General features: G+C 42.3%; 2 protein-coding genes across 4 annotated transcripts in view; one reads left to right on the forward strand and one right to left on the reverse strand.

The window, feature by feature from the left end:
• pcnx2 (pecanex 2) overlaps positions 1 to 756 on the forward strand; it is a 34308-nt gene extending 33552 nt beyond the window's left edge. Inside the window, exon 40 of the mRNA XM_030071361.1 lies at positions 261 to 756. Coding sequence (XP_029927221.1) covers positions 261 to 434 — 174 coding nt within the window. The 3' untranslated portion in view covers positions 435 to 756. The remainder of the gene's footprint in view (positions 1 to 260) is intronic.
• Positions 757 to 9912: 9156 nt separating this feature from the next.
• On the reverse strand, positions 9913 to 27245 carry rgs17 (regulator of G protein signaling 17). 3 transcript variants are annotated; one of them, XM_030070659.1, is made up of 6 exons: positions 27098 to 27245; positions 24760 to 24853; positions 17044 to 17174; positions 11833 to 11907; positions 11423 to 11654; positions 9913 to 10916 (listed from the first exon to the last, which is right to left on the reverse strand). In XM_030070659.1, exons 3-6 carry the CDS (start codon positions 17148 to 17150, stop codon positions 10728 to 10730), a joined length of 603 nt encoding a protein of 200 aa, XP_029926519.1. In that variant the 5' UTR covers positions 17151 to 17174; positions 24760 to 24853; positions 27098 to 27245; the 3' UTR covers positions 9913 to 10727. The 3 variants fall into 3 exon arrangements, with proteins under 3 accessions (XP_029926519.1, XP_029926518.1, XP_029926517.1); XM_030070658.1 differs by having other exon boundaries at positions 24431 to 24853; XM_030070657.1 differs by lacking the exons at positions 24760 to 24853; positions 27098 to 27245 and adding an exon at positions 21165 to 21294.
• Between the last annotated feature and the right edge of the window lie 433 nt (positions 27246 to 27678).

Below are 27678 nucleotides of genomic sequence, written 5' to 3' on the forward strand. Positions count from 1 at the left end.
TACTATAAAGGGCAGTGTGCCTGTGTGCGTCTCGCTCTGTCCACACGTTGCCATTTGTCACTGTGATCACGAAGGTGCATCTTAGAAACACGCTGCATTTCATCTGATTTATTGTGGTACTGCACTGCACCCTGACTGTCTATTCTGACAGTGTAAATGTGTCAATTCTTCAACTGGCAGCATCCAGACACACGCTGTGAAGGAAAAAAGTCTGTCTTCTGTCTCTCTAATCTGGACTGTCTCTCTCACGCTCTCTCCAGTGGACATCAGAGCCATATGAGAGCATAGATGCGACCTATTCGAACGCCGCCGTCACGCCAAAAGACAACGCGCCATCCACTGACCAAGACTGCGGCCAGGGAGTGGACAAGACCCAGGAGGAGTCGGCGTCGGCCTCGACGGCCCCGGAGACTACGGATCAAAAGACTGTCTGAAAAAACACACGCACACACACACACACACACACACAAAACACAAAAGACTGTGAGTGCATGCACACTCATACCCATATACAGAGAAGACTGTATGAAAGATCACACAGGCAGTCCTTACAAAAACACTCACACACACTCACACACACACAGACACGCACACACACACACACACACACATACAGAGGATTGTATGAGAGAACACCCATGCACACAAACCTGCCTCCTCTCCTGTCCTCAGCATGGTCTTACCCTGTTGTCTGAATGTAAACAGATCGAAAAACATGATCTTACATCCGGTGACGAAATAAAGACGGTTTTTAAATGAGACTGTCTCCTCCTACCTCTGGCTACCACACCACGCCACCTAGGGCTAATAGGCCTGCTGACGTGTGTGTGTGTGTGTGTGTGTGTGTGTGCGTTTTTATTATGTTCTAGAAATGATTTCCAGTATGAACACCAACCTTGTTGGGACCAGTAGACATCATGGGGACCAAAGCCTGGTACTAAAGAGGCAAAATGTCATGTATTTATTTATTTATGGTTTATTTGATAGGGACCGATAGAGTGTACATAGAGAAACTGAAAACAACTATCCAGTGCAAGGATCATAGTGTTTGTTGTGGATGCTGATTTGCTTAAAAGGGCCTTTTGTTAAAAAAAAAAAAAAACAAGTAAAAAAAAAAAAAACAGACTAGAAGGTAAACTGATTACAGCAAAATACAATAAAACAAATATTTAGGTCCTGGTTATGCAACGTCCTAACAAGGATACTTGTGAAAACCTGTGTGCATGCGTGTGTGTGTGTTGGGATAGGGGTTTCCATGCAGTCTTATAATGAGAAGATGTAATTTCATGTTGTCTTTGTTGCCCCTGTAAATGAGCACTAGATGATCAGTTCTCCAAAAGCGCCAAACATCCTTCCTCCTTAGCTCGTGGTAAAGGTTTACATTTGTATCTTCACCGCTTAAGGATGAACTGTTATTAAACTGATAATGTTTCTGTCTGTGGAAGAATGTGAGCTGGCTCAAACGTTATTGAGGAAGTTGTGCCAACCTCCTTGTTGTGAGATCAGCAATCAAACCAATCAGCTCTCTAACCTCAAGGACCCCATGAAACAGACTCTTCCTTTCTTGATGTGATGTAGTTCCTGTTGAAACACGATGTTTTTCCCCAAGGATGGTGAAGTCATTTGAGTGTTTGTGTTGGCATACTGGTTAAGGTTAGGATTTGGTGTAAGTTGGTTATGGCTAAGATTAGGGAAAGTCTGTACAGAATAAATGTAAGACAGGTCATGACTCCACCGTCTTAGGCAAAAAAGTTTCTGCAAGCAGGGAGGGATCATTCAGTGTAAGCGCAAACCAGAATCATATGAGTTTGAGAGAGAAACAATTTTGTTTGAAGGGATTGGTGGATGCAAGGCCATGTTTAAAGATTTTTATTGGTAGAAATTTTAATTTACACCCTGTGGTGCAGGATGATGTCACTCTTTAACAACCTCTGTTCTACAGGGAGCAGAGGTCATGTGAGGTCGTTTCATGGGGGCTTTAAATCCCCACTCCCAAGGCAAAGGAAAAGCTCATGCGGTCTTCATGGACGGACATACCTTTGCTGAGGAGCCTGAATGCAGCTGAAAAAGTTCACCTAGTGGAGAAAGTCCCGCTCAAAATTCAAATCAAAACAGAACAGGGTCATTTCTGGGCAACAAAAGTACTTAAATATGTGGAAACTTCTTCCTGAAGAGAAGTGAAATACTAAAATTCAAATGTGCCCATCCCAGTACAGCTTAAACTGCAATCATACACAAATATCTGTTTTTATTTCCTCACGCTTTCAGTGAAAGAAAGACACAGTCACATTTGGGAAAAAATCTATTAAGTATTTATTGTAAGATGTTACATTTAGATTTCTGTCTCTAGCAGCACTATTTAAATTACAGATATTCAAGGGCAGTAACCATAGATTGAAGTTTCTCTTATGCAAGATGTCATCGTGTAAACAAAGACAGAGACTGAACTTTTACATCCAAATGTACCACAGCTGAACACGCTTTCTAACATGAAGGTGGTGCGTACGAAAGTTTAAATGCTGATGAACAACAATTTTGTCTTTTTTTTCTCTAGATAAAAAGAAAAGACAATGAATGAAATATACCCCTGTTAAAAAAATAAATTAAAGCAGTAGAAAACAAATTTAAAAACGACAATAGTGAACAGCTTTTTGTTTTTTGTTGTTTGTTTTCTTTTTTGACACAAAGTTACAATTTCAGTTGAATCTGATATGGTAGCTTGTACTCCACATCGTTCATCGGACGTGAGGGTTGTTGGACTATACTGAGAGCACATGTTCCCGTACGGTGACAGCGCGCCTCAAAATGTTCAGCGCTTGTTTGCAGAGTCGGTGGATTACATGAAAATGCAGGCTGAGAAAAAAACCCAGCGCGCGAAAACGAACAAACCAAATAACAAAATGTGTTTTTTGAGCTCGGCAGAACATGTGATTTTATATTCCAACAAATCCTCTGACCCCGTTACATGGAAACAACAGAGAGATCATTTTGGCACATTCTAGCCACTAAAGAGGCTTTTTTTTTTTTTTTTTTTTTTTTTAACTTATTGGGACAGTTTGCATTGACAATTACGGTGGCAATTTCAACCAGTCACTATGTTTTTTTTGTTTGTTTTTGGTAAAAGATAGGATTTTTATTTTACCCATGTCAGCTCTCCTGGTCAGAGGAATGTTTCTTACATAAAATAAAAAAAAAAAACTTCCAGATTTTCTAAACCAGGCGTAGGGGTGTATATTTTTCTTTCGTCAAATTGAACAATCAATGTCCTCGATGGAAACTATGTTCACATCTGTGTCTTACGACCATGCAGAGACTTGCCAAGACTAACAAGATGATTAAATGTCTCTCTGACAACATGTTAATTCCCTACTGCTCAGTGCTGTTAATATTGTACCGCGTCTGTCTTGAAGTGCGGGTTTATATCCCTGTGAGACGAGGCGAGATGGATATAAATTAAATAAGGTCCCACAGATGAGCTCCTCCTGTGCCGTACCAGAGCACAGGATGGCATTTTGTCGATGTGGAACATAATAAAGACAGGAGAGTCTTTTAAAATGCTACAGTGAGGGATACCCGCATCTCAGGGTGTTTCAGAGAAGGACTGCTGCTCCGAGATAAATAATCGCTTTGAATTCAAAGACATAATCACAAGAAAAGCATTCAGATCCTTGAGCAGCACAACCCTGAAGGCTGAGGACATGATCTCTGACATGGGACAGGGAAGTTGCAGGACGAGCCGAGCTCGCAGGCTCAGCCTCAGTGGACGCTTTTTTTAAGTTCAACTGTCATTGGTCAATGATCATTTTGTCTAGACAGGTTAGGATGCGCCGACAATCACATTATGTCAGCTTTTGCTGTGTGAAAAGCAGGCCTCTCTCATCTGCTCCGAAGCTCTGCGAGAGAAATAAATCTCACACCATCAGACCATTCGACCTCAAGGATGAGATTTGCTCCAGCAACTGAGGCCTGCCTCCATGGATTATAAATATTGTCAGGATCACAGTCATCATCAAAAGTTGCCAAGCAACTTGTGAAAAACAGACAAAGTTGAACTAGTTTGACCAAACTTGACTTGGATTAAAAAGCCTGCAGCACTAGCACTGTCCTATTGAAATTGTTCTTCAAGTCATGCATTTGGAGACTGTTAATTGTCTAAAATGACCAACCAGTCTATTCTTGTTAATATAAAGAGGGTCATTTTAGTCATTCTAGCAATTCATGAGACACTCAAAACAAGAATTCAGTATCCATAATTGTCAATATTAGTGAAACATACTAGAAGTAAAATATGAACCTCTGAAAAGAGTTTCTGATATTTTTATTTGTCTGCATACTGCAGTACTTGAATACATACTCATACAGTATCGTTTATAGCAAATAACTGAATTATTATTTCATTTATTTAGCAAAAAGCATGCTGAATAGAAAAACGTCACTTTCAATCACCTAAGTGACAATAAAATTCTTTTATTTTCATCAGTGGATCATCTCGTGATGCCTGTGATCTATCTACAAAGGCATGGCAAAAAACCAAGAGGCTTAGGCATCTAAATCAATAAAGAGAGGAGTGATTGCCTAAAACTGTTGAATAAGTTGAAAACCAACTTCAACCAATACCTGCACAAACATAACCTCCTTCCCAAAGTACCATAAACACCTCCTGAGGAGGCACAAAAGAGGACTATATGAGGGACTGTAATCATGTCGGAAAAATGGTTTTTCTTGTTTATGCTGCATAAATGGGCCTTTTCTGCTATTAACAGTTTTGTCTGTGTGATGTTACTGAGAGAGGGAGTGAGAGAGAGCAGGAGAGAGAAAGAGAAGAGAGATCTTGAGGTCTGTTTTGAAGCATAAGAGGCACCAAATCCAACTGAAGGAACACGCCAAGCAGGTTCAATTCAAAACCAATAGTCAATAAACCTGTCTTCCTCTAGCCTGGACACACTGTGAACCGAGTCTGGACAATAACAACACCGACAGGCGCAATCCCTCTCCATACAACTCAGTTTAAAAAAAACCTACTCGACCAAAATCAAACTCAACTGTAACCCAAAGTGGCTCGGAAGCTGAGTGAATGGTCTTCTGACAAACGCTCTTGCTTCTTGCATCGATGGACCACAAAACACGGAAACCCACCTCTGCCTACGTGTTCCACATCAACGCTACTGCATTAACACAGTGATAGTCTGACCGGAGGTGGGAACAGAAACGACGAGGAGGAGGGATAAAGGCTGAAGAGTGGGGAAAAGAGTTGTGTTGTGTGCTGATGAAGACGGTGCTGCACTGATTTAGTTTAAAAAACAGCAAACTATCATCAGGATAAAACAGATTTCTACATTTATTTCATGATCAGTGGAGCATGCAATGTGTAAAACGCTCATAAAAAAGTCTGGACCACAATTTTCATTAAACCTGGATGGTTTGGTTGTTGGTGAGTAATGTGTTACCATGTGATTATTGATGGTTGTAAAAAATGACCTATGAGTGGACAGACAGTATACATCCCAAACCAAAACAAGAGCTGGATCTTATTAGTATCTCTGCTCTTGTCATTACATGTAAATGCCTTTTCCAGGTTTGCTCCAACTTAGCCCTTCAAATAGGATAAAAGCGACCACACCTCAAGGTGGGGAAACGACAAGGAAAAGGTGATAAGCTCTGATGTGCTGAGTATCTTTTCTACCTCACGGGGGGGGCGGGATGGGGAAGAGACAATGCTGCTCTTCACAGAAACTCGTGTCATGTTATGGCACCTGAAAGAAATCAAAAAAAAAAAAAAAATGTAAAAAAAAAAGAAAAAAGAAAAAAAAAAATCCTCCCTCGGGTAGGAAACACCGCACTCGGTTACGCTACTGGTGATGTAGCCTGAGCGATGAGAGTTCAGCCTGACAGTCGAGCTTTTATTATTTTTTTTTTCTCCAGTCGGTCTGTCGGTCACTTCACATCGTCAGGTGAGTTCCAGCCGTCGCCTACATCGTCTCACCAAGACTCCAGCACACAGCCACATAAGGTCAGACAACAACACATTTATTTGTTTTCAGCAAGGTTTCTTTTTTTATATATATCATCACGAAGGCATATACTATTTTCTCTTTATATTACTTGTTATTCATATATATATATATTTATAGAATATTTATATAGAAAAAAAATAAGCGTACATTTTTGCTGAGTAAGATTGAAGAATATCAGCAAAGGGCAATGTAAACCATGGTCCATCTAGCACATGTGAAAGGTACGGTAGCTCGCCCCTTCCCAACTCGCCCACAGTAACAGATTTGCATAGGCAAAAATGGGATTAGCCCTTAGACAGTGGATTTCCTGAATTCTTTATAGAGATGCAAAATCTAGTTCAGCTCAACACAATTTCAAAACAAACAAAAAAAAAAAAACATACATATAAACAAAAAAAAAAAAGGAAATAATAATAATAACGTTGACTAGGCTAAGCTCTCTTTAACCCCTCTCGTCAAATACATATTCGTTTTTCTGTGCACATTTTTTTTTTTTGTTTACAGTGTTAGGCTTCAAGTAGATCTAAAAACAACTTGTACATAGACAACTAGATGTGAAATAAATTAACCAACATGAGAGGTAGTGAAAAGCCTACAGAGACGTTTGTTGTTGTTGTTGTTTTTTCTTGTCTTTTTCTTTTCTTGTAAAGGAAAAAAATAATAATAAAACGTGTCAATAAGGCCAAAAGCTTCGCAAACCTCCTTCGTTCCATCGGGACGCTTCAGCTTCAGCTCTCAACCTTTTTATTTTTTTTTTTTATTATTATATCAGTCAATAAAACCACAGCCACGTTTCCAATAACAAAAAAAAAACCCATTCACTCGGAACCCATGGAAATTTCAAAGACCAAAAAATAAAATAAAATAAAATCCTAACCTCGGCAATGACGCTACATCACTTCACATCACTGTCATTGCGTGTAAAATCCACGTTTGAAATGCAGGTTATTGAAAATAAACAACCGTGTACTTTTTTTTTTTTTCTCTTTTCCTCCACTGTGTAAAAGTCACAGTGGTTAAAACGAGGAGAGGACATCAGTGAAAATGCGGATCTCGGCCGTCTCTGTCCTCTGTGTGAACGCTCCCAGTTTGGCGCTGGGCTGTCCGTTGGCGCTGGGCGGAGGCCGACGCCAGGCTTAAAACTCTGCTGGCTGCTCCGCTAACACTGGGGACAGCTAGCTCCCCGCTGCTAGGAATATATAGATATATAGATATATATATTAAAGTACACACATCTCACCATTTATAAATGTAAACTTGGTTTAATTGCACCATGATTTCATTGTCTGCTTCTTGGTGAAACATTCTCGTGTTAATTACTAAAACAAGGAAACATAGCCGCGCTGTGCAGAGGAGGGATTTGTCTGCAAAGAGGGCTGCATGAGTGACAGGCATTCTTCTACTGAGTCCAAAAAAGTCACAGAGTCGTCTCTCTGCGGAGCACTTCCACATACAACGTCCAAGATGCTTATGCTACCTAGCGACAAAAACAGATCCAAGGAGCAAGTCGGGAAAATTTTACCCTTCGGTATCAGAAGTTGCTGATTATGCCGTGTACCTCTGCTTCTCATCAACTGGGCGCATGCATGCACAGTTTTTCAATAAAGCAGCTGAGCAATATCAATCAAGCCCTTCTGGTTATCAGTGGAGGCTGCATGTACGCGTTGTATTGCCAAATGTTAGATGACCGGCTTAAAAAAAACATAAAAAGGAGCATTACAAAACTGTTGGATGATTATTGGGTCAAACTTTGTCTCAGTGACTTTACAGCGTCCATCTTACTTATTTACAACCAAGGCGTCCGGATTAAAAAAAGCATTCACACTAAGCTGGCAGCAGCATCTAGTTAGCATTTGTCATCGGTGTAAGTGCAAATGAGAGGGGAGCCAAACTTAAAATCCCATGGACTCTCTTCAAGAACTATTTTTTAGTTTCACTGTTTCTAAAGGCCCAGCTTTTGCCTCTGTGATTCTATGAGAAATGGTTTGGATGCTTGTTGATATCCTTTAATTAAGCTTGCAAATGCTAATTGGAGGCTGCCAGTTTGTCAGAGAACACTACAGTGTCATTAAATCTTTTTTCTGGGGGTGTCGTGAAAGGTGCTGTGGTTCGTAATTCGTAAGATGAACCTCCAATAAAAAAAAAAAAAATCCCAAACCAATCCAACATTTTGCAACAAAAAGCCCATTCATGAGGCTCCTCCATCACTCTCCACCCAGATCCAATTGCACTTCAATAGTCTGCCAGGCATCCGGCACTGTGCACTTTGAATTTCCTCTCGCCCCGAACTTGGCACGTAAAACTTCAGGTAGTTAAAGGAGGTGGCAACGTGGACGCTTCAGCGTTTAGCGGTGAGGAGTGGCACTGTTTGATTGACACTTTAAGACTGCACCAATCACCAAAACAAAGAGGCTCGCTGTCCATCATGTCGCATGATGAGACTACAAAGGCCCGGCTCTTTCAAAAACAACAACAAAAAATAAAATCAAATCAAAAATAAAAAGTCGCATACTGCACTCATGCACTTTCTACTGCACATCCACAGGCCGGGAACAGCTCAAACGTTCACACCTTCAAAACAAACAAACAAAAAAATTCTTTCATAAGTACGAAAAATGTTAATGGGACATTTGGCAAGACCCCCTTAAATATTTTTTTTGTAATTTTTTTTGATAAGTGTGTAACTGTACCACACATACACACACACACGCACACTCACACACACATAGCCATTATCAACACATGCTGGCAAAGTCCGATTAGAAAAACACACAATAGCCTACAGAGTGTGTGAGGGCGGGCTGTGCTAATGGAGGGTTAGCATGCTAACTGCTCGCCTACAGCATGCTAGTTAGCGTGTAGCACGACTATGCCGATTTCTGACCGTACGTCTGTTATGTTAGCATTACCACACCGTTCGTCTTCGCTAGCTCTGGTTAAAAAAAAAAAAAAAAATAAATGAGTGTCTGGAGCGGGCAGTTGCTAACTGGGTGACCAGCACACACCCTCGCAGCTTCGTCTGCTGGCGTGACACACATGCGCCAGAGCGAATTCGACTAAACCTGGTCGCAAGTCACACCTGAAAATCTCTTCACAGCATCTCTCGGCTCGCGTTTGGCTCCCTGCTCACATTTATCTGGGGCTGTCGAGTTGCCTCCAGCCGTCTGCGACTGTGCCAGCTGTTTTCGCCGAAGCGCTAAAATCCCGGTTAACAGCAAACGGTAAAAACAGGAGCGAGGCCGGGACTCGCTGTACCCCAACGTTCTCCCCAAAAAACAGCTTCTGTAATGCTAGATCATAGGCAACAAGTCAAAAAAAAACAACTAAAATGTAAACCCCTCTCTTTTTCTGCTCAAGAGATTCAAAACGTAGCGGACACATTTGAAGTAGCACTGGGTTTCGTTTTTAGTTTCTCCAGCGGTGGTTTATCCCAACACGGGACACCTAAGCTCGTCAGGCTGGGATGGTCTGAGTCGGAGGGGGCGTGAGGGCGGAGGGGAGTGGGGGGGGGCAAAAGGGAGGTAGGGATCGTTGGACAAACTGTGGTTGCTTTCCAAAAAAAAAAAAGAAACTCAGACAGCAGCCTTTGTGCTGCCTTTTCTCACGCATAAAGGCATTGTGATTTTCTCGGTGAAGAGAGAGATGTTTTTTTTTTTTTTTTTTTGAAAAGTTCATGAGAGTAACAATAATACATGTAGCTGCCCAACCACAATTCTAGCCCTTACTTCTCCCAGTTACAGAATCATAAAGGAGGAAAGAAAAAAAGTGCTGGGATGAACAGATGGATGGACGGATGGGGGTAGATGCCGCTGCCGCCGCCTCTGCTGTGGGAGCCGTCGAACCTCCCCGATAAAACGTTATGCTAGAAAAAAAAAATCGGCAGAAATTTACTTTTTCCCTTCAGTGAAAATGGAGAGCCGCGCGGAGGGACGGGCGCCCTCCTCCCCCCCACAAACCATTTCAGAGGATAAATACATCTCAGTGTTCAAGAACGGTTGCAGTCTGCGGCTGACAATGTCGAGCTACTGTAGAGAGAGAGAGTTTCACAACCTTGTTTTTCATGCAAAGCCAGTGCTTCTACTGGTGCGGTGGGCAGAGGAGCCCCAAACCCCCCTCCCACTCCACAAATCGGGCTTTATGTTTGGACTGTAACAACACAAATTTTTTAAAAAAATGGTCTGAGGCATGGGACAGAGTTTGACAGAAATAACAAAATAACTAAGAGAGAGAGAGAGAGTAGACAGAAAATGAAAGAGAGGGGAGAGTATGAGGTCTAAACAATACAGTACAGAGTAGTAGGCTTGTCCTTTTTTTTTGTTTCTTCCTCTCTCTCTGTCCCACATAGCCTGAGGAGTCCTTGTCCACAGTTAACCAACAGCTGGCCACTAGGCTGGCCATTCAAGCAATTGTTGACAAGTGGGTCGGCCCGTCAGCCAAACAACGACCAGCACAAATTGCTAGGAAAACAATCACTGGCCAGCATGAGCGGCCTTATTGACCAATCACCAACTAGCAAAGGCCCACCTGGCTCCAGCGGAGAACTGGAGATAAATTGCTTACAAAATATAAATAAAAAAACAACTATCTCAGATGTCATTCAGTCTTTTCAATCAAGAAAGGGAGAGATTTTCCAAACCCGACTTCTGGCACCATAGTAGTATTTGAAGTTTAAGTAGTAGTCTCAGCGTAGGATGGCGACGGGGCTCGGAGGGCCTAGGTGTCGAGGCAGGTGCGCCTCCTGCTGGCCAGGAGGTCTCTGTAAACGGAGGAGTTGAGAAAGCGGGGGAATGAGTCGCGGTGCATCAGTGTGTAGATCTGGAGCTGGGCCTCCTCGTACATCAGGTTGCTGGGCTCGGCCAGGCTCTGGTTTATGCCCTCTCTGACCCGCGAATCCAGACTCACCTGTTGGAAAGAGAGTGGAAATTTATGAAGTGTAGTGACTTTTAAAGTGAAAGGTGTGGATCGCCAGTACCTTAGGAAAGAAATTACACAGGTTCCCCAGCAAAATTACCTCATACATAGTTAAATTTCACATAAGCTGAAAACTGAGAGATGACCTGGCAAATCACCAGTTAGGTAGTGGCACTCTCACTGTTCTGTTGTGTTTTTACATTCTGTGGGAGTGCATGATCAGATAAATAAAATGATGAGGCATGCATTGGCAAAGTATGCAAACAACAAGCAGATAACCACAGTAAGAGATTAGCTGCCGTGTCTAACTTGATGTATGATGAGGAATACCTGCACAGACACATTCAACTAAGCTTACATAACTCACAGAATTATTACTATTATTTTATTTTAACCAGATTGTAGCACATTTTTAATTCACAAGCACTGTTTTGAGCAACGGTGGGCATTCTCGCTGTGTGATGGTGCTGAGTTAACACACAGGTTGCAACCTCTACCTCTTTGGGTGACAATATGGACACATAGTCTTCATATATGATCCTGGCCTTCTCATCCACAACCGTGGGGTTGGTCTCCTTTTTCAGCTCTTCGCAGGCTATCCAGAAAAGCAGGTTCTCCTCGCTGTACTCTGAGCGCAGGAACTCGCGGAAGATCTCCCTGCCCTCCAGCGAGCGCATCATCATCTCGAAGCTCCGCGCCCACGACACCACCTCGTCTAGGCTGGGGTGTCTACAGGCAGACACACACAGAAATGAAGATTTGCATGCCTGCACTGTGCACAGACATGCCATGTATAAAGACAGACACAGGCAGAATACATAGATGCACACACACACACACACGCATGCACGCGCGCCCATACAAGCATGCCAACATGCAAGAGTGCATAGATGATGTGTTGACTCACTGTTCTTCTCCAGCTTCAATACTGTCCATCTTGGTGCAGGTCTGCCGTTCACTCCTCTCCATCCTGTCTTCATTCCTGAAATGGAAAGAGGAGACTGCTGTGTCTGCAAAGAAGGGACTGGGCATGTGCAACGTTTTTAAAGGATAAAAATTCCCAAATGAATGGATCAGGTTTGACCGATCAAAAGCATAACTTGCAGATACAGGGTTCTACTTAAGGAGTTTGATGGGCCCTTGTCCACTGCACAACAAGAAACAAGGACCAGCCCAAATGGAAGAAAAACAGGAATTGTCCCGAGACCCACTTCCACTTATGGTTTCTGTTTCAACTGACTTCATGAGGAACGAATCAGGGTGATGGCTGTCATCATTTCTGTGCTTTTACTTAACACTGATGAGGATCACACTTGCAGCTAGCCTTGACCAAGCTCCCCTTGATTGTACTTCCGGCGCCGACGCGAGTGGCAGCCTTTTCAGCATTTCTTCTAAATTTGCACATTGACCTACCTCTATGCACATTTTATACACCCATGCACACGTTTTTTTCTGTTTTTTTTTTTTTTTTTTTTTTTTGCACATTGCTGTTTGCACACTGGCTTGTACTATAGATCTTATTCTGTTGTACTCAGATCTTATTCTGTTGTACTTAGATCTTATTCTTTTTTTTTTTTATCTTTTTTTTATTTTATTTAATTTGTAATCTGTGGATACTGCTGAAAAACTGTGAATTTCCTGCGGGATGAATAAAGTATCTATCTATCTATCTATCTATCTATCTATCTATCTATCTATCTATCTATCTATCTATCTCTATCTATTTCCTTGGATTTCTGGTTTTACTAGATGAGGAGAATTTTTGGGTCCACACCTGCCCTGCAGAACATGTTTTCCCAGGGAAAAGAGTGAAGGCGAAAAATGAGTGATCAGTGATATATGGAGCTCTCAGAGGCATTATTCCATCACACTACTGAAGACACTTCACTGGGATCACTGGCATCATCAGCAAGTTGTACTTTCCCGTTCAAATTCAGATGGACAACTGGAGAGTCCAATGAGACGATGGGTGGATCTTGTTCCACAACAACTTCTATTGAAATGACCTACAGGCCAGTTCCCTCAAATGCAATATTTTCCTGTATACCTAGCACTGAATCTCATCTTCAGTCCAAATGACAATGAGAGCTTGTTGTTGCTCCATGGTGATGCAATTTTTTCTCTAGACGGGAGCTGGAAATGAACCCTTGACAAACAAAATATCCAAAAGTCCTGTGTTTTTTGTGACAAAGAGGTGCCAGGAGGTTTTGTATTGTGGCAGTGGAACTGGGCACTACTTCTTTTCACCTCCTTGTTGAAGTGTTCAAGTTTGGTTTACTGACTCAAGGCAACAGGCAAGTCTTTTTCCCTATTTCTTAGACAAATGTCAGTTCCCGAAACACAATGGCCAGCACTAAATGTTCCATGAGGAAGAATTATATCAGGCTGACTTAGGACTGTTGCACACTCTTACCTTGTAACTCTTTATCCCCATGGAACAGCAGCACTGATGCAACCATTCATGCACCCAAAAGAAAACAAAGACTCATTACTGATAGTATTTCCAAATAATTCTATTCTATCACAACTGCTGGGTTTCTTAAGTGTATCCTTAATTTTCTTAGTTGCAAACCTCTCTTCAGTTCGTTCTATACAATGCACCTGACAGATGGACAAAGGGACTGTTGGAATAGACACATTTTAAAAAGAGGCATTTTCCTCATAAAAATATTTATTTCTTACCCACAAGTAGTAAGTGAAACATTTATTTTCATTCCACATCATAAAAACTTACATACACGCCTCCCTATGTACTCTATTGATCACTTCATTCGCTGGAAAGTGTACAGTGCAAACCTGCTGCAGGCACCTCCAGCAATTCCTCGCATTACATTACATTAAAAAGCGATCACCAACAAAGCTTCAGAGTCTACAATACATCCTGAACATCCTGCATGCACGCACACACACACACACACACACACACACACACACACACACACACACACACACACACACACACACACACACAAACACACAGTATCTCTCTCGATGCCCACACATGACGAGTCCATGCTACAATACACACTGGGCTGTCTATTTTTGTCCCAGCATGGAGGATCTTTCCTTCCTCTTGCTGTCTCTTGTCAAAGTCCCCATTGTGCAGCAGTAATGGGCCAAGCTAGCCACGGCCTCCAGGCGCCCTCACAATACAGCTAAATATACAGGCTGTTCTTCACAGCTGTTTTGCATGTGATGTGTCGATGGAAATAGAAAGTGCCACGACCAGATAAGGGCACTCTATGAGGTTGAGTAAGGCGGGTGGGAAGATGGGGGTGGGGCCGGGGGTGGCGGGGGACTCAGGAAAGGAGGAGGAGAAGAAAACGGGGAAAAAAAGACAAACTGTGTTTTCATCACTGAACAGTAATATTAACATTACAATTAACGCTTTATTGTGGATTCGGATGTAGTCACGCCCTCCGTCTAGCTGATTTCACCACAGCAGCAGATGACAGCTTTACACTGAGGATTCAATCAACTGTGATTCACACACACACACACACACACACACACACACAGATGTTAAAGTACTTTGCTTTGTATAATATAAAAAAAATCCGACTGACAGAGAGAAATCATCGATTTCCCTTTGATTCATATAAAAGTCTCAGTTATGTAACTCAGACTTGCACTGAAACTATCTTACTCAGCCCTGTGTAATAAATAAATTAAAAATGGATGAATACATAAACAAACAAATAAACAGATAGAGAGGCAGATAGGATTCAGCCGCTACCGATCCTTTCCAGACTCATTCTGGAGATTCACACTATTTAATTCACACACACACTGCCGAATCACAGACTACTCACTACCGGCCCAGTCCACAAGCTGCTACCACTTCAGATTAAGTGGTGTGAAAGAAGCAGAACATTCACCATTCATTGCCTGAGAACAATGTTTCATTCACTCGTCTCTCTCTCTGCAAGAGTGCAGCCAAACTGAGGCAGCTGGAGAAGCTACATGGCCGTCGCCGGCTCCAGTGCCTTGCTCAGGTGCACTGTGGTCTTCTTTGAGAAAAAACAGAGAAAAAGGTGATACTTTTGAGTACTACGTTGCAATAAAAAGACAAACACCGAACATCGAAGTGGTGAAATCGAGGGTTTACCATTCTGTTTCCTCTGGAAGAGCTGCATCTGCTGAATGCGTCTGCCCTGCTGAAGTGTCTTTGAGCAAGACACTGGGGTAGCCAAACAGGAGAGTTTCTCCTTCAGGCATCCATTGTGCACACTCCGCTGTGAACTTTGCTCTCTCATCCAAATTGAACCTTATCAAATGCATTCATACTATCATAAGCAAACAGCACTCGGCACACTGTCTGACCCCGCTTTTTGCATAATTTCCATTCACCCTAGAAAAGCCTGTAACAAAAAAAAAAAAAAAACATAACTTAAAACCAAGTATATAGTAGAGCTGGTGTGCACGAGTACCATGGTGCTGCTGTAAAAGGGAATCCTACTCAACACACCCTCTGTGTGCTCAAGTGCTCGATTCACAGATTGCCTGTACGAGCCTTAACACTCAATTGAACTTCATTTCATTGCAGTGCTGGAAGTTATTCTGCAGAACATGGACCTTCATCCATAGAAAATCACGTGTAGTGCCGTAACACCCTTCTGTGGGCTTTGTCAACAGAATCACAGGCCGACTGCTTGTTGTGTTAGCTACACCTTTCGTATCAAATACTTGTGAAATACTAATACTTGTGGATAACTATTACCACTATTACATGTTTTTTTTTTTTTTTTTTGTTTGTTATTATTTTTTTTCCCTGGAATACCCACTTAAATAAAGTGGATGACACCTTTACATTAGCAGACGTCCCGGATCTCATATTCACCTCCAGGTTAACTGGTGTCACAATTTTCCAAGCTGACCGAAATGCAGCTTTTTCTGTGATGTTCCACCTCTATAATAACTAGACCATGAACATAAGCCGGAGCCCAATCTACGAAAATTATGATTTAGATAGATAGATAGATAGATAGATAGATAGATAGATACTTTATTCATCCCGAAGGAAATTCACAATTCACATTTATCGGTAAGTTACCATAGTGTGTAAAGTTACACTGAAATTCAGATTGCTTACCTACAATGTCCTGTGTCACTGCGCTTTATGCAGGTTGCAAATTAGTGGGTGATGCATTTACACCTTTGTTGAACTTGATTTGTGTCCCCAGATAATCTGCGACACCCACCAAAGCCCGTAGCGATTGCAAACAGTTTCATGACCTGGATACAGGTTGAATCAGTACAGAGTTTCCAAGAGGGTAGGGCTATATGAGGCAGTCAAGGTTCAAGAACTAGAAATCAATCTCATTTTCCCCAATGTGGTGTTACGTAACGACACATTTGCTCGTTTCCAGCGATTGGAAGGGCATGAAACTCTCCCAGTTAATCGTCAATACAAAGAAATAAGAACTGTATCAAAATCATTCACGTTAGTTAAAAAGGACTACGTAGATAAAAACATGAGGAGATAAGTCAACAACGAATCCCACAGTGCATTGCCTGAAGAAACCAAATCACCAAGCTTATCACCAAGCTTAAAACTCTGTTGCAGGCAGGTCAAGTTTGGGCTACATGACGACATTCTTCTATCATTTTAGCAAGCAGGCTGGGTTTTGTTCCTCACTGCAGCCACTGATCCAGAATACAGTATAACATGATAATGAATATATTTGAATATATTTTGCATCTGCAACAGGCGTCTTCACCATAGTAAAGGTCGATGTAGTTAGTGCCATCTGACGTATCAAATGGAAAAATGCCATTTCCTAGAAACAAAGCTGAAACATTTGGAAGCGATGGCCATAACATGATCGTGTGGTATTGTTGGAAATAGTTTTGGAACCTGCTGATCCTCCTGCTTCACAACGGTACTGTGTTATACTCATTTACAACAGAATGTAGAAAAATCAACATTTAGCCTGTTTATTTTTGAAGTTGCAGATTGATACTTTAACGATCATTTACTTACAAAACATCACAAAGAACTTCTCCTTTTTCCTGAGGCATAGTACTGCACATTGGAAAAGAAAACTTGAAAAACTGTGAGAACTGGATAATATGGGATGTGGCTGAACGAGCAGGGATCTTCCTGTGAGCAGCTCACCAGAGACACTTGCAGCAGCCGCACCAGCAGAGGCAGCAGGTGTTGGGTCGGGGCTGTCCAGGGGCCTGGGGGGGGCCCTCGATGTGTGCCGCCTGCCTTTTTCTCATCTCCACTCCACTCAGACTACGGGGCTACGGGACACACACACACACACACACACACATACACACACAGAGAGAGAGAGAAAGGAAACCCAGTTAATGTTAATACACAGCAGACAGTGAAGTGGATACCATATTGACTCGTATGTCTTTAATGCCTTCCAGAAACCCAGCAAGTCAGATCAGGACAGGAACTCTGCTCTACTCCTTATTAGCTGTGACTAAAACTGTTATCATGATTTGTATTGCAATTTCAGTAAACACACATTTTTTGTTTAGAGCTCATTTTGCTCCCAAATACAAGATGAGTAGCTCAGATGGTCAGCTTGCATGTAAAACCCATTTTCATTTCCAGAATCAAATTGAAAAAAAAAAAAAAAAAAAAAAAAAAAAAAGAGAGAGAGATAATAAAACAGAACCACAGGGAGTAAAACTGATTTTCAGTTGGTGCCGGGTGCTAAAACGATATCAATAACTATCACTATTCAATTTTGCCAGATCTCAAGATAAAACGGTGTTGAAAATTTCATCACTTTTATCACTTTCTTCACACTCGGATGTGGATGTGGCGTTGAAAACTGTGTTAGGCGGTATGGCTGTGAGTCACAGTCATGTTTTTTTTTTTCCCTTTTAGGTCAAGATTGAAGAAAGAAAGCAAGACAGAAAGAAATGGAGACAGAGAGCAGAGAGATAAAGAGAGAGATAGATGAAGCACGAGAGAGCGAGCGAGCGAGAAATGATTCCTTTCCTTGTACGGTGCGAGGCTTTTTGGCAGCGCGCCACGTCTTTTAGTTTGTTTTGACAGACACTATGCATATATTTTGATGCGTGCAGTCACAGCCACGGGAGCAGACGTATGCATCATTTGCGTGGACGGACGGTGTGCAGTGCGGGCGCACATTTGCATGCACACATAGGCAGCGGCTCTCTCTGTATTCACGTTGTTGCCTCAGAATATGCAACAGCCTATTCACCGGCAGGAGATAATAGAAATGAATTAGGAATATAGAACTTGCATGGGGAAAATCTTAAAACATCTTTTTACATTCCAAACCTGTGGTCCCATTTAATGCATTGACAGCACTGCTCTGATGGCAGCTCATTCATTTCAGCGGAGCCACTGGATCCTAGCACTGAACTCGCGGTTTGCAACAACATACTGTAAATTTGGGTCAATTTGCATATGTCACGTCACCATTTCTAATTCTCTGTGATAGAGACCATGTCCACTCTCCCTGTTTTTTTCCTTCTAATAAAATAACTAATAGCCAACGGTCCCTCTGGGTGTAATGAGCGGCATATAAAAAAAAAAACTCGGCACTCCTTCAATTTGTGGAGAAAAGTTGGAAAATACAACTTGAAATGTAAGGCTGACAGTGATATTTTCCAAGTCAATGCACAAAGTGCGGCGAGGCAAGGCAAAAAAAAAAAAATTTGTTGTTCAAATGCTAGCAGAATTAAACAACACCTAAAGCCACAATGAAATGAAAAACTGCTTGTCATCTGGTAAGCTTCCATGCCAAAACATTCACCTATTTCGCAATAAATGCAAAAGAATTTATTCACTGACACATGTACAATAATTTTACATTTGGTATTTGGTATAAAATGCAGTCATTGTAATATTTTATGTTTTATTTTATGCATGCATATAGCAATCACACGGAAAACCGGGAGCCGCACTTACGTAGATAAAGAGACTTATTCTAACTTCATGAAAACACTATGATTACTCATTTATTGTATTTATATGCCAATAAAAAGCATGTTTACGAACCTTATATCCCATTTGCTCAGATCACTAAAGGCTGACCATGACATCTGCAGTAGTAGATGCATCATTAAGGCTCACCAGCAACCATAAAGAAAGAACAGTTGGATTTCTAGCTCTTGTTAGTTGTTTTAAGAGGCTAATTCTTCATACTTTGCCATCAGCATTCAGCGGTGACAGCCAAGTATGCATGAGTCGACATTCCAGTCATACTGATAAGCCAACACAAAAGGCAAGAGAATAAAATACAGTATTTTTTTTTTTTTCGTTTCTTTAAGCAGGGAGGCACTTTATTCAATTTCTACTTTCCCCCTGCGCTGAAAGCCCAGCCTTTCTCTGTGTGTCTTTGCCCATACACAATTCATTTTTCTGCTTTTTTTTATTATCTATTATCCTGCTTCTGTTCTCTTTCTGCAAAATTGAAGGGATGCAAAAAAGTTAATGCAAAAATTTGTGCGCATTAAATGGCATTTACAAGCTAAATGATATTTCTATTTTCTGCAAATCCTAATTTACCCTTTTGACTTTCCATTTCTGTAGATAGTATTAAAGGAAAAATGGCACTATGGACATGATCTGACGATACTTTTCAATATAGCGTGCACACTGTGCAGTTTCAGCTACAAATTTCTTTTAAATTTAGCCAGAATATCATCTGTTTTTTTCTCTGACTCTGTGACTACCGCATCAAATGTACTCTACTTAAGAGCAGTCTGACCTATCAACCTCAATTAACACAAATACAAACGTGTGCATGGTACTATCTTCCCCTGGCGTTTACAGAGGCTTATACCAAGTTCACACCACACAACTCTCACAGTCGTCAGATCGCTGTTGTGTTCACACGACATAATTTGCTGTCTTGAATTGGTAATCTTTAAGTCATCATGGTTTTCACACTACATGACTAACCGGCAGCAAGGGGTCACACTACAAGCTCTGTCAGCAAGAGGAATCCCCAGCCAGTCTGTCTGGTCCACAAACTACATTTTGTCATGAAAACACATTTGAGAAGTGACATGGGAGATGCCTGGGTGAGAGAATGGATTGGGATACGAGGGCAGCAAATTTTTGGAGGTAAATTCTAGAGGTAAATAAAAATTTTTGGAATGAAAACCCCCGGAAGCTGCCTGCTTGTATTGTGGTATGGCAGGGACGAAAAGGTTATAAATGCTGAAAAGCTTGTGTGCATTCCAGTGTCATAGGGAAACTGTATTATTGTGCCCCCTATACAAAGAGAGAGATAGATGCGGAGTGTGAGCATTTGTGTGTGTGCATGTGTGTATGAGAGAGAGAGAGAGAGAGAGAGAGAGAGAGAGAGAGAGAGACATTATAAGACTGGGTTCAAGCAGCTGCTGTGGATGACAGCAGAGGAGCCCCGTGTCTTGTGCTCTCATTGGCTCATTGACTGTAGCTTGTTGCCGACAGATCCAGACATTTAGCCTGCTAGATGCCTGGGATGCTGGGATGTCTGCAATGCATCGGTGAGCCTCTTGGTTCGCGTCTTCACACGTAACACTCGAGCACTGATTTCCAAGTGCCGATCTGCCTCTGATCTGGGGCTTTTGTCGGCAAGCTCCAAAACCATCGACTAGTGGGAAATCAGGGCTACAATCATGAAGTGTGTACTAAGCATTAGGAGGTGAACCTGCCAGTGGGTTGGGCCTTGCAAAGGTAGAAGGGGTGTGAAGTGCCACTTTAACATCACACAGCAGCCTTTATGGGTGAACGCAGCACTATCTGAACCTTCAGAGTAGCTCTTAATAAAGAAACCACTATCCAAGAACTCATACTAATGCCTTCAGCAAGGAAAAATAATATTTATAGCCTAGTATACTATATTTCATATCCTCCAGGTGGCGGAAAAAATACTTGAGTGTTCTTTCGAGCCAAATAGGCAGGAAAAGCCCCAATCCTACTGTGCCATATTGTAAACTGTAAATAGTTCTCTCACAGTACATGCTTACTCACCGCTACCAAAATCAAGGTTATAAAACTTACTACAATCCTCTGGGCAGAGGATGCCAAGACCAGAACTGACTGCAGCAAGAAATTTCTCCTGTCAGATGGAGGAGATAATAGTGAAGGATCACCAGCTTAGGCTCCACAGTGGTAGCTCACTGGCGTTCTCGCTGTAATTTCAGGCGTTTAAGCTCAATTCCACTAAAGAGCACGGTGTGGAAAATACACTAATTAACTGCATTCTTGTAGCTTGGGAAAAGTATAATTAATGAAACAAAAGCTCTTACCTGTAAAGTCATGGTTCAATTTAAACTCCTCATTAAACACTTGCAAACCCAAATAAAAACACCGAGCTCGACAAACAGAGAAGTACCAACAGAGGTGCCATCCCCCTGCTTTCCGGTCCACTCCACTCTACATATACTGTAAGCCTACAATTTGCCACAGTGATGATGCATGGCAGGTTGGGCTGAGGCGACCTGCCTGATATGCAAATGTGGTCGCCTGACCACTCGAGTGGCCATCAGTTATTCAGCGACCAGGCAACATCTGTGGAAAAACAGACTGGATGCAAACGACGCTGAGGTACGGCTTTGTTCTAAACCAGGAGCAGGAGGCCACATTGACAGCACATGCAAATAATGTGTGGAAATACAAACTAGAGGAGTGCACTCTCCGCCAGGCGTGACTCCCCTTTTCAGTTCTGTAGGCTTCCCTACTGTATGTGCTGGAAAAACCCAGGAGCAACTCAGCAGCCAACTGTATTGTCAAACAATCTTCAAATTACAAAATAAATTACTATATGATTCAAATATAATACAGTACATTATAGAACATGTAAAAATCCCAAAGCCTCTAGTCTAGATGTTTCTTCATCTCTTTGTATGCATTTCACTTTATTACACACATTATGTCAGCAGTCTGGAACCTATGGCTTACAAGCCATTTCTGGCCCTTTGCCAGAAGTCATACGGCTTTACAAAGAAACCGTGTTTCACAAAGCACACAAAATAAAATACAAAAAAAAAATCGAAGTTGCTGACTTTGTCTGTCAGCGGTGTGTTTTAAAAACTTGCCCAAAAAATGGATATTTGTCAGCCACAATCGAAGCAAACATGGCAACACACAGGATTAAAAAGACTATTGGGCTGATAGGCCCAGCAGTATGCAGAGAGGGAGAGAGAGAGAGACAGAGCAGCGGTGCTCCAGTGAGTTAGACAGCAAATGAAGAGAGAGCGGAAGCAGAGAGAACAAATGTTTTTCAAAGGTTTTGGATCATCGCAACACTGAGAGGTTCTTCATCATACAGTCATAAATGTGCAAAAAAATTTTAGGTTGACAGGTCCAGTGGTTTGCATGCTCAGCTGCAGACAGACGGACACACAGACACGCAGCACCAAATGCATGATCTCCCCCAGGCTGCCGTCTGGCGGGGGTAATGAACACAGAGCAGAGACAGACGAATAATAAAAAAAAATCTATCACACATATATTTGTATGTTATTCTGAAAGGGTAATGGATTTTCTATGCGGGAAACCAATATTGTGCATACATTCATGGATGAAAACATGTATAAGCCTTCACCATTTCATGTCGTCATGAGTTCCTGAGCAGTCCACTGAGACAGACTGTACTATGTTCTGTAGCGAAGCACTAATTTTGCATATTTTATAGTTCATAATAAAGAGTTGCCAAATGAAAATCAGAATACAAGTGAATATAGGTATTCAAGGGACGAGTTCAGTCGAGTCCAAAACTCCACTGGGCCTCTTTGTTTCTCCTCCTCTCAGCGACTTAGGAGCTGATGTATGTTGTATGTTCAAGGAAGAAATAGAAAATAAAGACAACTAATAAATTCCCTAGCCTCATCAGTGTCCTGCATTATTACAAGAGATTGGTTTCTTCCAGAAATATTTTAAAACTTTTTTGTTCTTTTCATATTTCTGTTCACTTTGACCATCAAAGAAGATGCTATAAACAGTAGAGCTGATAAAATAGTTACCTTTTCTTGTCACACACTAACCACAATACTGCACCATATGGCAGCTGTATGGCCGACAGGAACCGTGCACTTCTAAAGCTACTTCACATTTAGGAAAGCCGGCTTGTTCTGCCATTAATGACTATGCATTTTTGACATTTCACAATCCATAGTCAGCACAGGTGTGATGGTTCACCTTTTTTCACAGGTCAATTTGTAGCTCTGTGTTTAGGGCACTGTTTGCAACATGGTTTGGCTTGACAAAATGAAGCCCACTCTGAATTCAAGTTCTTTCTTTTTAATTTAAACGTATACCAACAATTCAACATGGAGAGATTATTTTTGGCATATATTTTGTTTTGTTAGATCGATAGAGTGGAGAGGGACAGGAAAGACAAGGCAGAAAGAGATGATGACATGCTGCCGTGGGCCCAGGCTGGAATCCAACCTGGGCCATTGTGACTTAGCCGTACTGATATGTGGCACACACTCCGCCTGGTGAGCCACTGGGGCATCCCTCGGCACATTAAGTTAAATGGGGCTTTTGCCAAGAATTGTGAGGGCTGTGTAACATAACAACAGAGTGCCTCTCCAATGTGGCTTGTGGAAAAGTTCATTATTAGGCCTAACAGTAGAATTAATTAAGTGTTGAATGCTCTACATTATGTGAAATATAATTTTGCATTGTGCACTGAAAAAAAGCTTCATATGTATGAAATGTGGTCGGGAAAAAAAAAAAAAATCACACAATCAGTTATCCACACATGTACGGTTAGGTGCATCAATTACTGCAGAATCACCGTTTTCGGTTATGGACACTCCTAATATTCAGTAGTTTAGTTTGAGGACACATGGTCTTCAAGGTGATGAGACATCTTACACACAGACAACATGTAACAGACACCCAAAATACAAAAAAAAGGTATTCCCCCCTTACCACCCTTACCAATGCAATCTATCCATCAACATAGTTTCTGTGTGATTTGGTGAGGTTTCCAGCCTGTCCCCCAGCACCCCAATACAGTGGAACTGGATGGACATTCTTTCAACAGTTTACAAATGAAATACTCAACAGCAACAGCTATGTCCATCTCCAATGGGTATGAATTAGAGGCAGGTAGATACAGTCTGCTATGTTTCTCAGTATGAAATAATTCTCAACAAACTCTGTGGATTAAGCCAGGTATCTCTGACACTGTTGAATTTTTCACATTTAAATTTTTGACAGCTCGAGCTCTGAAAACAAATAACCCTCCATCCCCATTGTATTGTATGGGAGACAAGGAAGGTTGTGTCAGGAGTGGAAACCAAACCACATCACACAGAAACTATCTTGGTGCACAAGGGATAACTGGGAAACTATTTTCATATTTTGGGCGACCTGTTCCTCTAAACAAACATATCCCGCATGCAAATAGTGAGGATTAGCTTTCAAATACAGTCTCAGACTCATTTTACATTCAAAAATGGAGAAATATAGATAACTTTTGAACAACCAACCATAACAGGGTGTAGTGGGTAAAAAAAACAAAAAAAAAAAAAACAATCATAAACGCAAAAATCAAACTTACCATGAGAATTAGTGAGTTCCTAAAGACAGGTCAGACAGAGCAGTCATGATGCTGAGGTAATAGGTTGCTGGACGATAGAGGCTGGTTGATGGACGGACTGACTGGCTGGCGGACTGTCTGAGCGTCTATTTGGCTAACTGACCGGCTGTTTGGCTTGCTGCAGATGAAGGACGAGGCGAGGAGGTCTGTTTCACTACAGGGGACAGGCGTTACTGGTTTCACCATCCCTGACCAACTGGCATAGAGAGGGACAGGAGAGCAGAGGCGAAAAATGCAACTAATTCCTCTCTTTATTTCTTTAATTCGCCTGCTCCTTTCGTTTCTCTCACCGTCACCTCCTAGGCTTCCATGGATCTCAGGGAGGGCTCAGTGAACGGGTCATTTAGAGACTGGAGGGTAAAGGGAGCAGTAAGAGCACAGCATCTGAAAAACAGAGCAAACAAAACAAGACTTCTGTCACAACCACAGTCAGGCACCGAAATTCCTCTTTGCTCTCCTAGTGCAGAAAGATATCACTTACCAACATCATGACACAGGTACATACTGGTAAGTGGTGCAGAGTAGGCCTGTGCAATATACTGATACATCAATATCATGATGGGAGACCAGGTATTGTGATGTTGTGATATGGCCTAAGTGTTTTCCTGTTTTAAAGGCTGCAATTTCCTGAACATATTAAACTGATGTGGCTGCTCTATTATTTGTCTTATACCTGCTCGGTCATCATATCCACATTACTAATGATCATTAATCAAAACTCTTGTGTGTAAATATCTCATGAAAGCACAAATAATCAGCACCAACAATACTGTCACAACATGGATTCTGAGGTATTTGGTCAAAGATAGTGTGATATTGGATTATGCCTCCATCACCCAGCCCAGCAGAGCCTCATTTGGGAAGAAGGAACAGTCCAGAACATACAGCTGATAAAGGACTTTGCATATTACTCAGCTGATACATTATTCAGCAAACTATCAAGTCATATATGTCTTCTGTCTGTTCTGCTGAGCAGTGTGGAGCACTTGGTGCCTGTAGCTTGTAGAGCTTTACAGGACAAATATCTAAGGGAAATATCTAAGTCAGGAAATAATGAGTCAGATGCAGTAAAATGAGAATGGCGTTATGTCAGAAAATATTCCTGACAGATTAGGAAAATTAGCATATTTGATCCTGTGACTGAAGCCGTCATCACCCGCTATGAATAAGAATTGGCCTATCAACTGGTGCCACCACACAGAAGTCCAGCTCAGACGGATGACATTTGTTCTGTGCTGTCCCTGATGAAAATGTGCATAAGTGCATAAGGAGGATAGCCTCCTCGGCTGATCTCACCACTGTGTCACTACAGCGCCCTTCCCTCGACTGGGACTATGTGTGAGCATCAATATCGGCTCATGCCCTCTCCGACTGGCTTGGAAACAGAGGTTTTCCTTGCGTTATAAAAGTATACAAAGAAATTTTTCAACCTTGTTCCCAGGCAAATCCTGCCCCGCAAGCACATTTAGCACCTGTACTTCTTGAAAAGCCAAAGAAACCTCTCAGGAGCACAGAAACTATGGCAAGACCAAATTTAATTCAAGCCACAGTAGAAGGGCAGCCTCATTACACCGCCGGTCTTGAGTCTGAGTCTGAGCCATGTAACAGATTCTGATGATAAAAGAAAATGCAACTTAACAGCTGATCAGAATGTTTTAACAAAATGAAACGAACACCAACCTCCTTATCTCAACTTTTCACTGTCAGTGAACCCATTCCCACACTGGACAGTATATCTCACTATGTCGAGGGATCATTTTAAGTGCTGCTAAGGAACTCTATCCCTCAAGTCAATCTAGTACTGTAGACTTGCAGAGAGGAACACACTGATTGAATTAAAACCAAACCACGGAATAAAGTATTACTCTGTACACAACAAGAGAGTCATTCTCAACGTTTCTGATTTGATGGCTGGTGGTCACGGGAATGTGACTTCAATGAAAGGCAAAAGATGAATGAGCCCATTGGCGTGTAGTGGAGACGTAACCCAGCTCCACTGGCGCAACACGAGTCCGTCCATGAGGAGCTGCAGTTTAGGCGCACTGTCAGCCGGGCACTGCATGTTCCTGCTCCTGTGTGCGGCACAGGGACGAAATGCGCCGGCAAAATCAACTTCACAGTGAAGTAAGTTGGCTGGACAGTTTGGGATGGGTGCATGTAGTGCGCTGCTGCAGCTCTGGCTCTGTTGCATCTGCCCGAAGGCCTGTGCATATGTGTGGATGAGGGGCAGGCTGCCTCCTCGGGTCCCCGCTCAGCCCTGTGTGTAACGTTACTAGCTCTTGAGTGCTTTGCATGGTTTCTCCTGCAGCTGTCCGAAGCATCTGAGCCCCAGCCGCTGCAGGTACGGCTAGCTAGCGAGGAGCTCCCCTGCCAAAAGACACCCGTGAAATGATAACGCAGTTACGAGGAGGGCTGCACACTGTTGACTGTCACAGCAAAAATGCCCAGAAATCAAACACCGCTCACTTCCTTCTTGCTAGCCTAGCCGACAGCCCGAGATCCGCTATCTCTCGCAGCGAGAGGAGGCGGTGGCAGCTGAGCAGGAGCTAGCACCGTGCTAACGTCAGCTAGCCAGCCGCAGCTAGCGAGCTGGTATGGAGCATTTGCGCAGAATAATCATCACCTTACCCCTTTATTTTAAGCTGTCAGTGTCCTAGGGTGATAGGTTTGAGTAAGCGATGGTCCGATGATTATTTAATGACATCGTAAATGGGAATCCTGCGGTGTAATGTCCATCGCTGCTGTTTTTCTGCCATCCGCCCAACTTCAGCACCGAACGCCGCCGAGCCCCTGGATGCACTGCGCAGGCGCGCTGCCACCGCTGGTCGGGGCTGCAGTGAGAGGATGCACCGCTGTGCCCCTGCACACTGGAATGCACACAGGCACACTGCATCCCCGCTGTACCCCGGCCAGACACACGGCTACCCTCCACGATGCAACATACCCACTGAAAAACAGTGGTGCATAATGTCAAGTCTACATCAAACATGTCCAACACACGGATTAAGGCAAATATCAACAATTTGTGAGAAAAAGATCAGAATTTCCTTGTCTTAGGAAAAAAAGAGCTCTGGTAACCTTATCATAAATTTTAGAGGGGTATTACTCATACCACATGACATGTGATACTGTCACCACAAACTCACCACTGAATACCTCAGACACACAATAGCTCCAGTAAGGTTCACATAGGAATATTGCAGTGATTT

The sequence above is a fragment of the Myripristis murdjan genome, chromosome 15 (genome assembly GCF_902150065.1).
Source record: "Myripristis murdjan chromosome 15, fMyrMur1.1, whole genome shotgun sequence".
Taxonomy (NCBI): Eukaryota; Metazoa; Chordata; class Actinopteri; order Holocentriformes; family Holocentridae; genus Myripristis; species Myripristis murdjan.

What these genes read in the sequence shown, in the direction of transcription:
- rgs17 (XM_030070657.1), bottom strand. An exon ending in GGCTGCTGCAAGTGTCTCTG is followed by an intron (nt 11,908 to 17,043) that starts GTGAGCTGCTCA and finishes TTTCCATTTCAG; the next exon opens with GAATGAAGACAGGATGGAGA. An exon ending in CCATATTGTCACCCAAAGAG is followed by an intron (nt 10,917 to 11,422) that starts GTAGAGGTTGCA and finishes TCTTTCCAACAG; the next exon opens with GTGAGTCTGGATTCGCGGGT.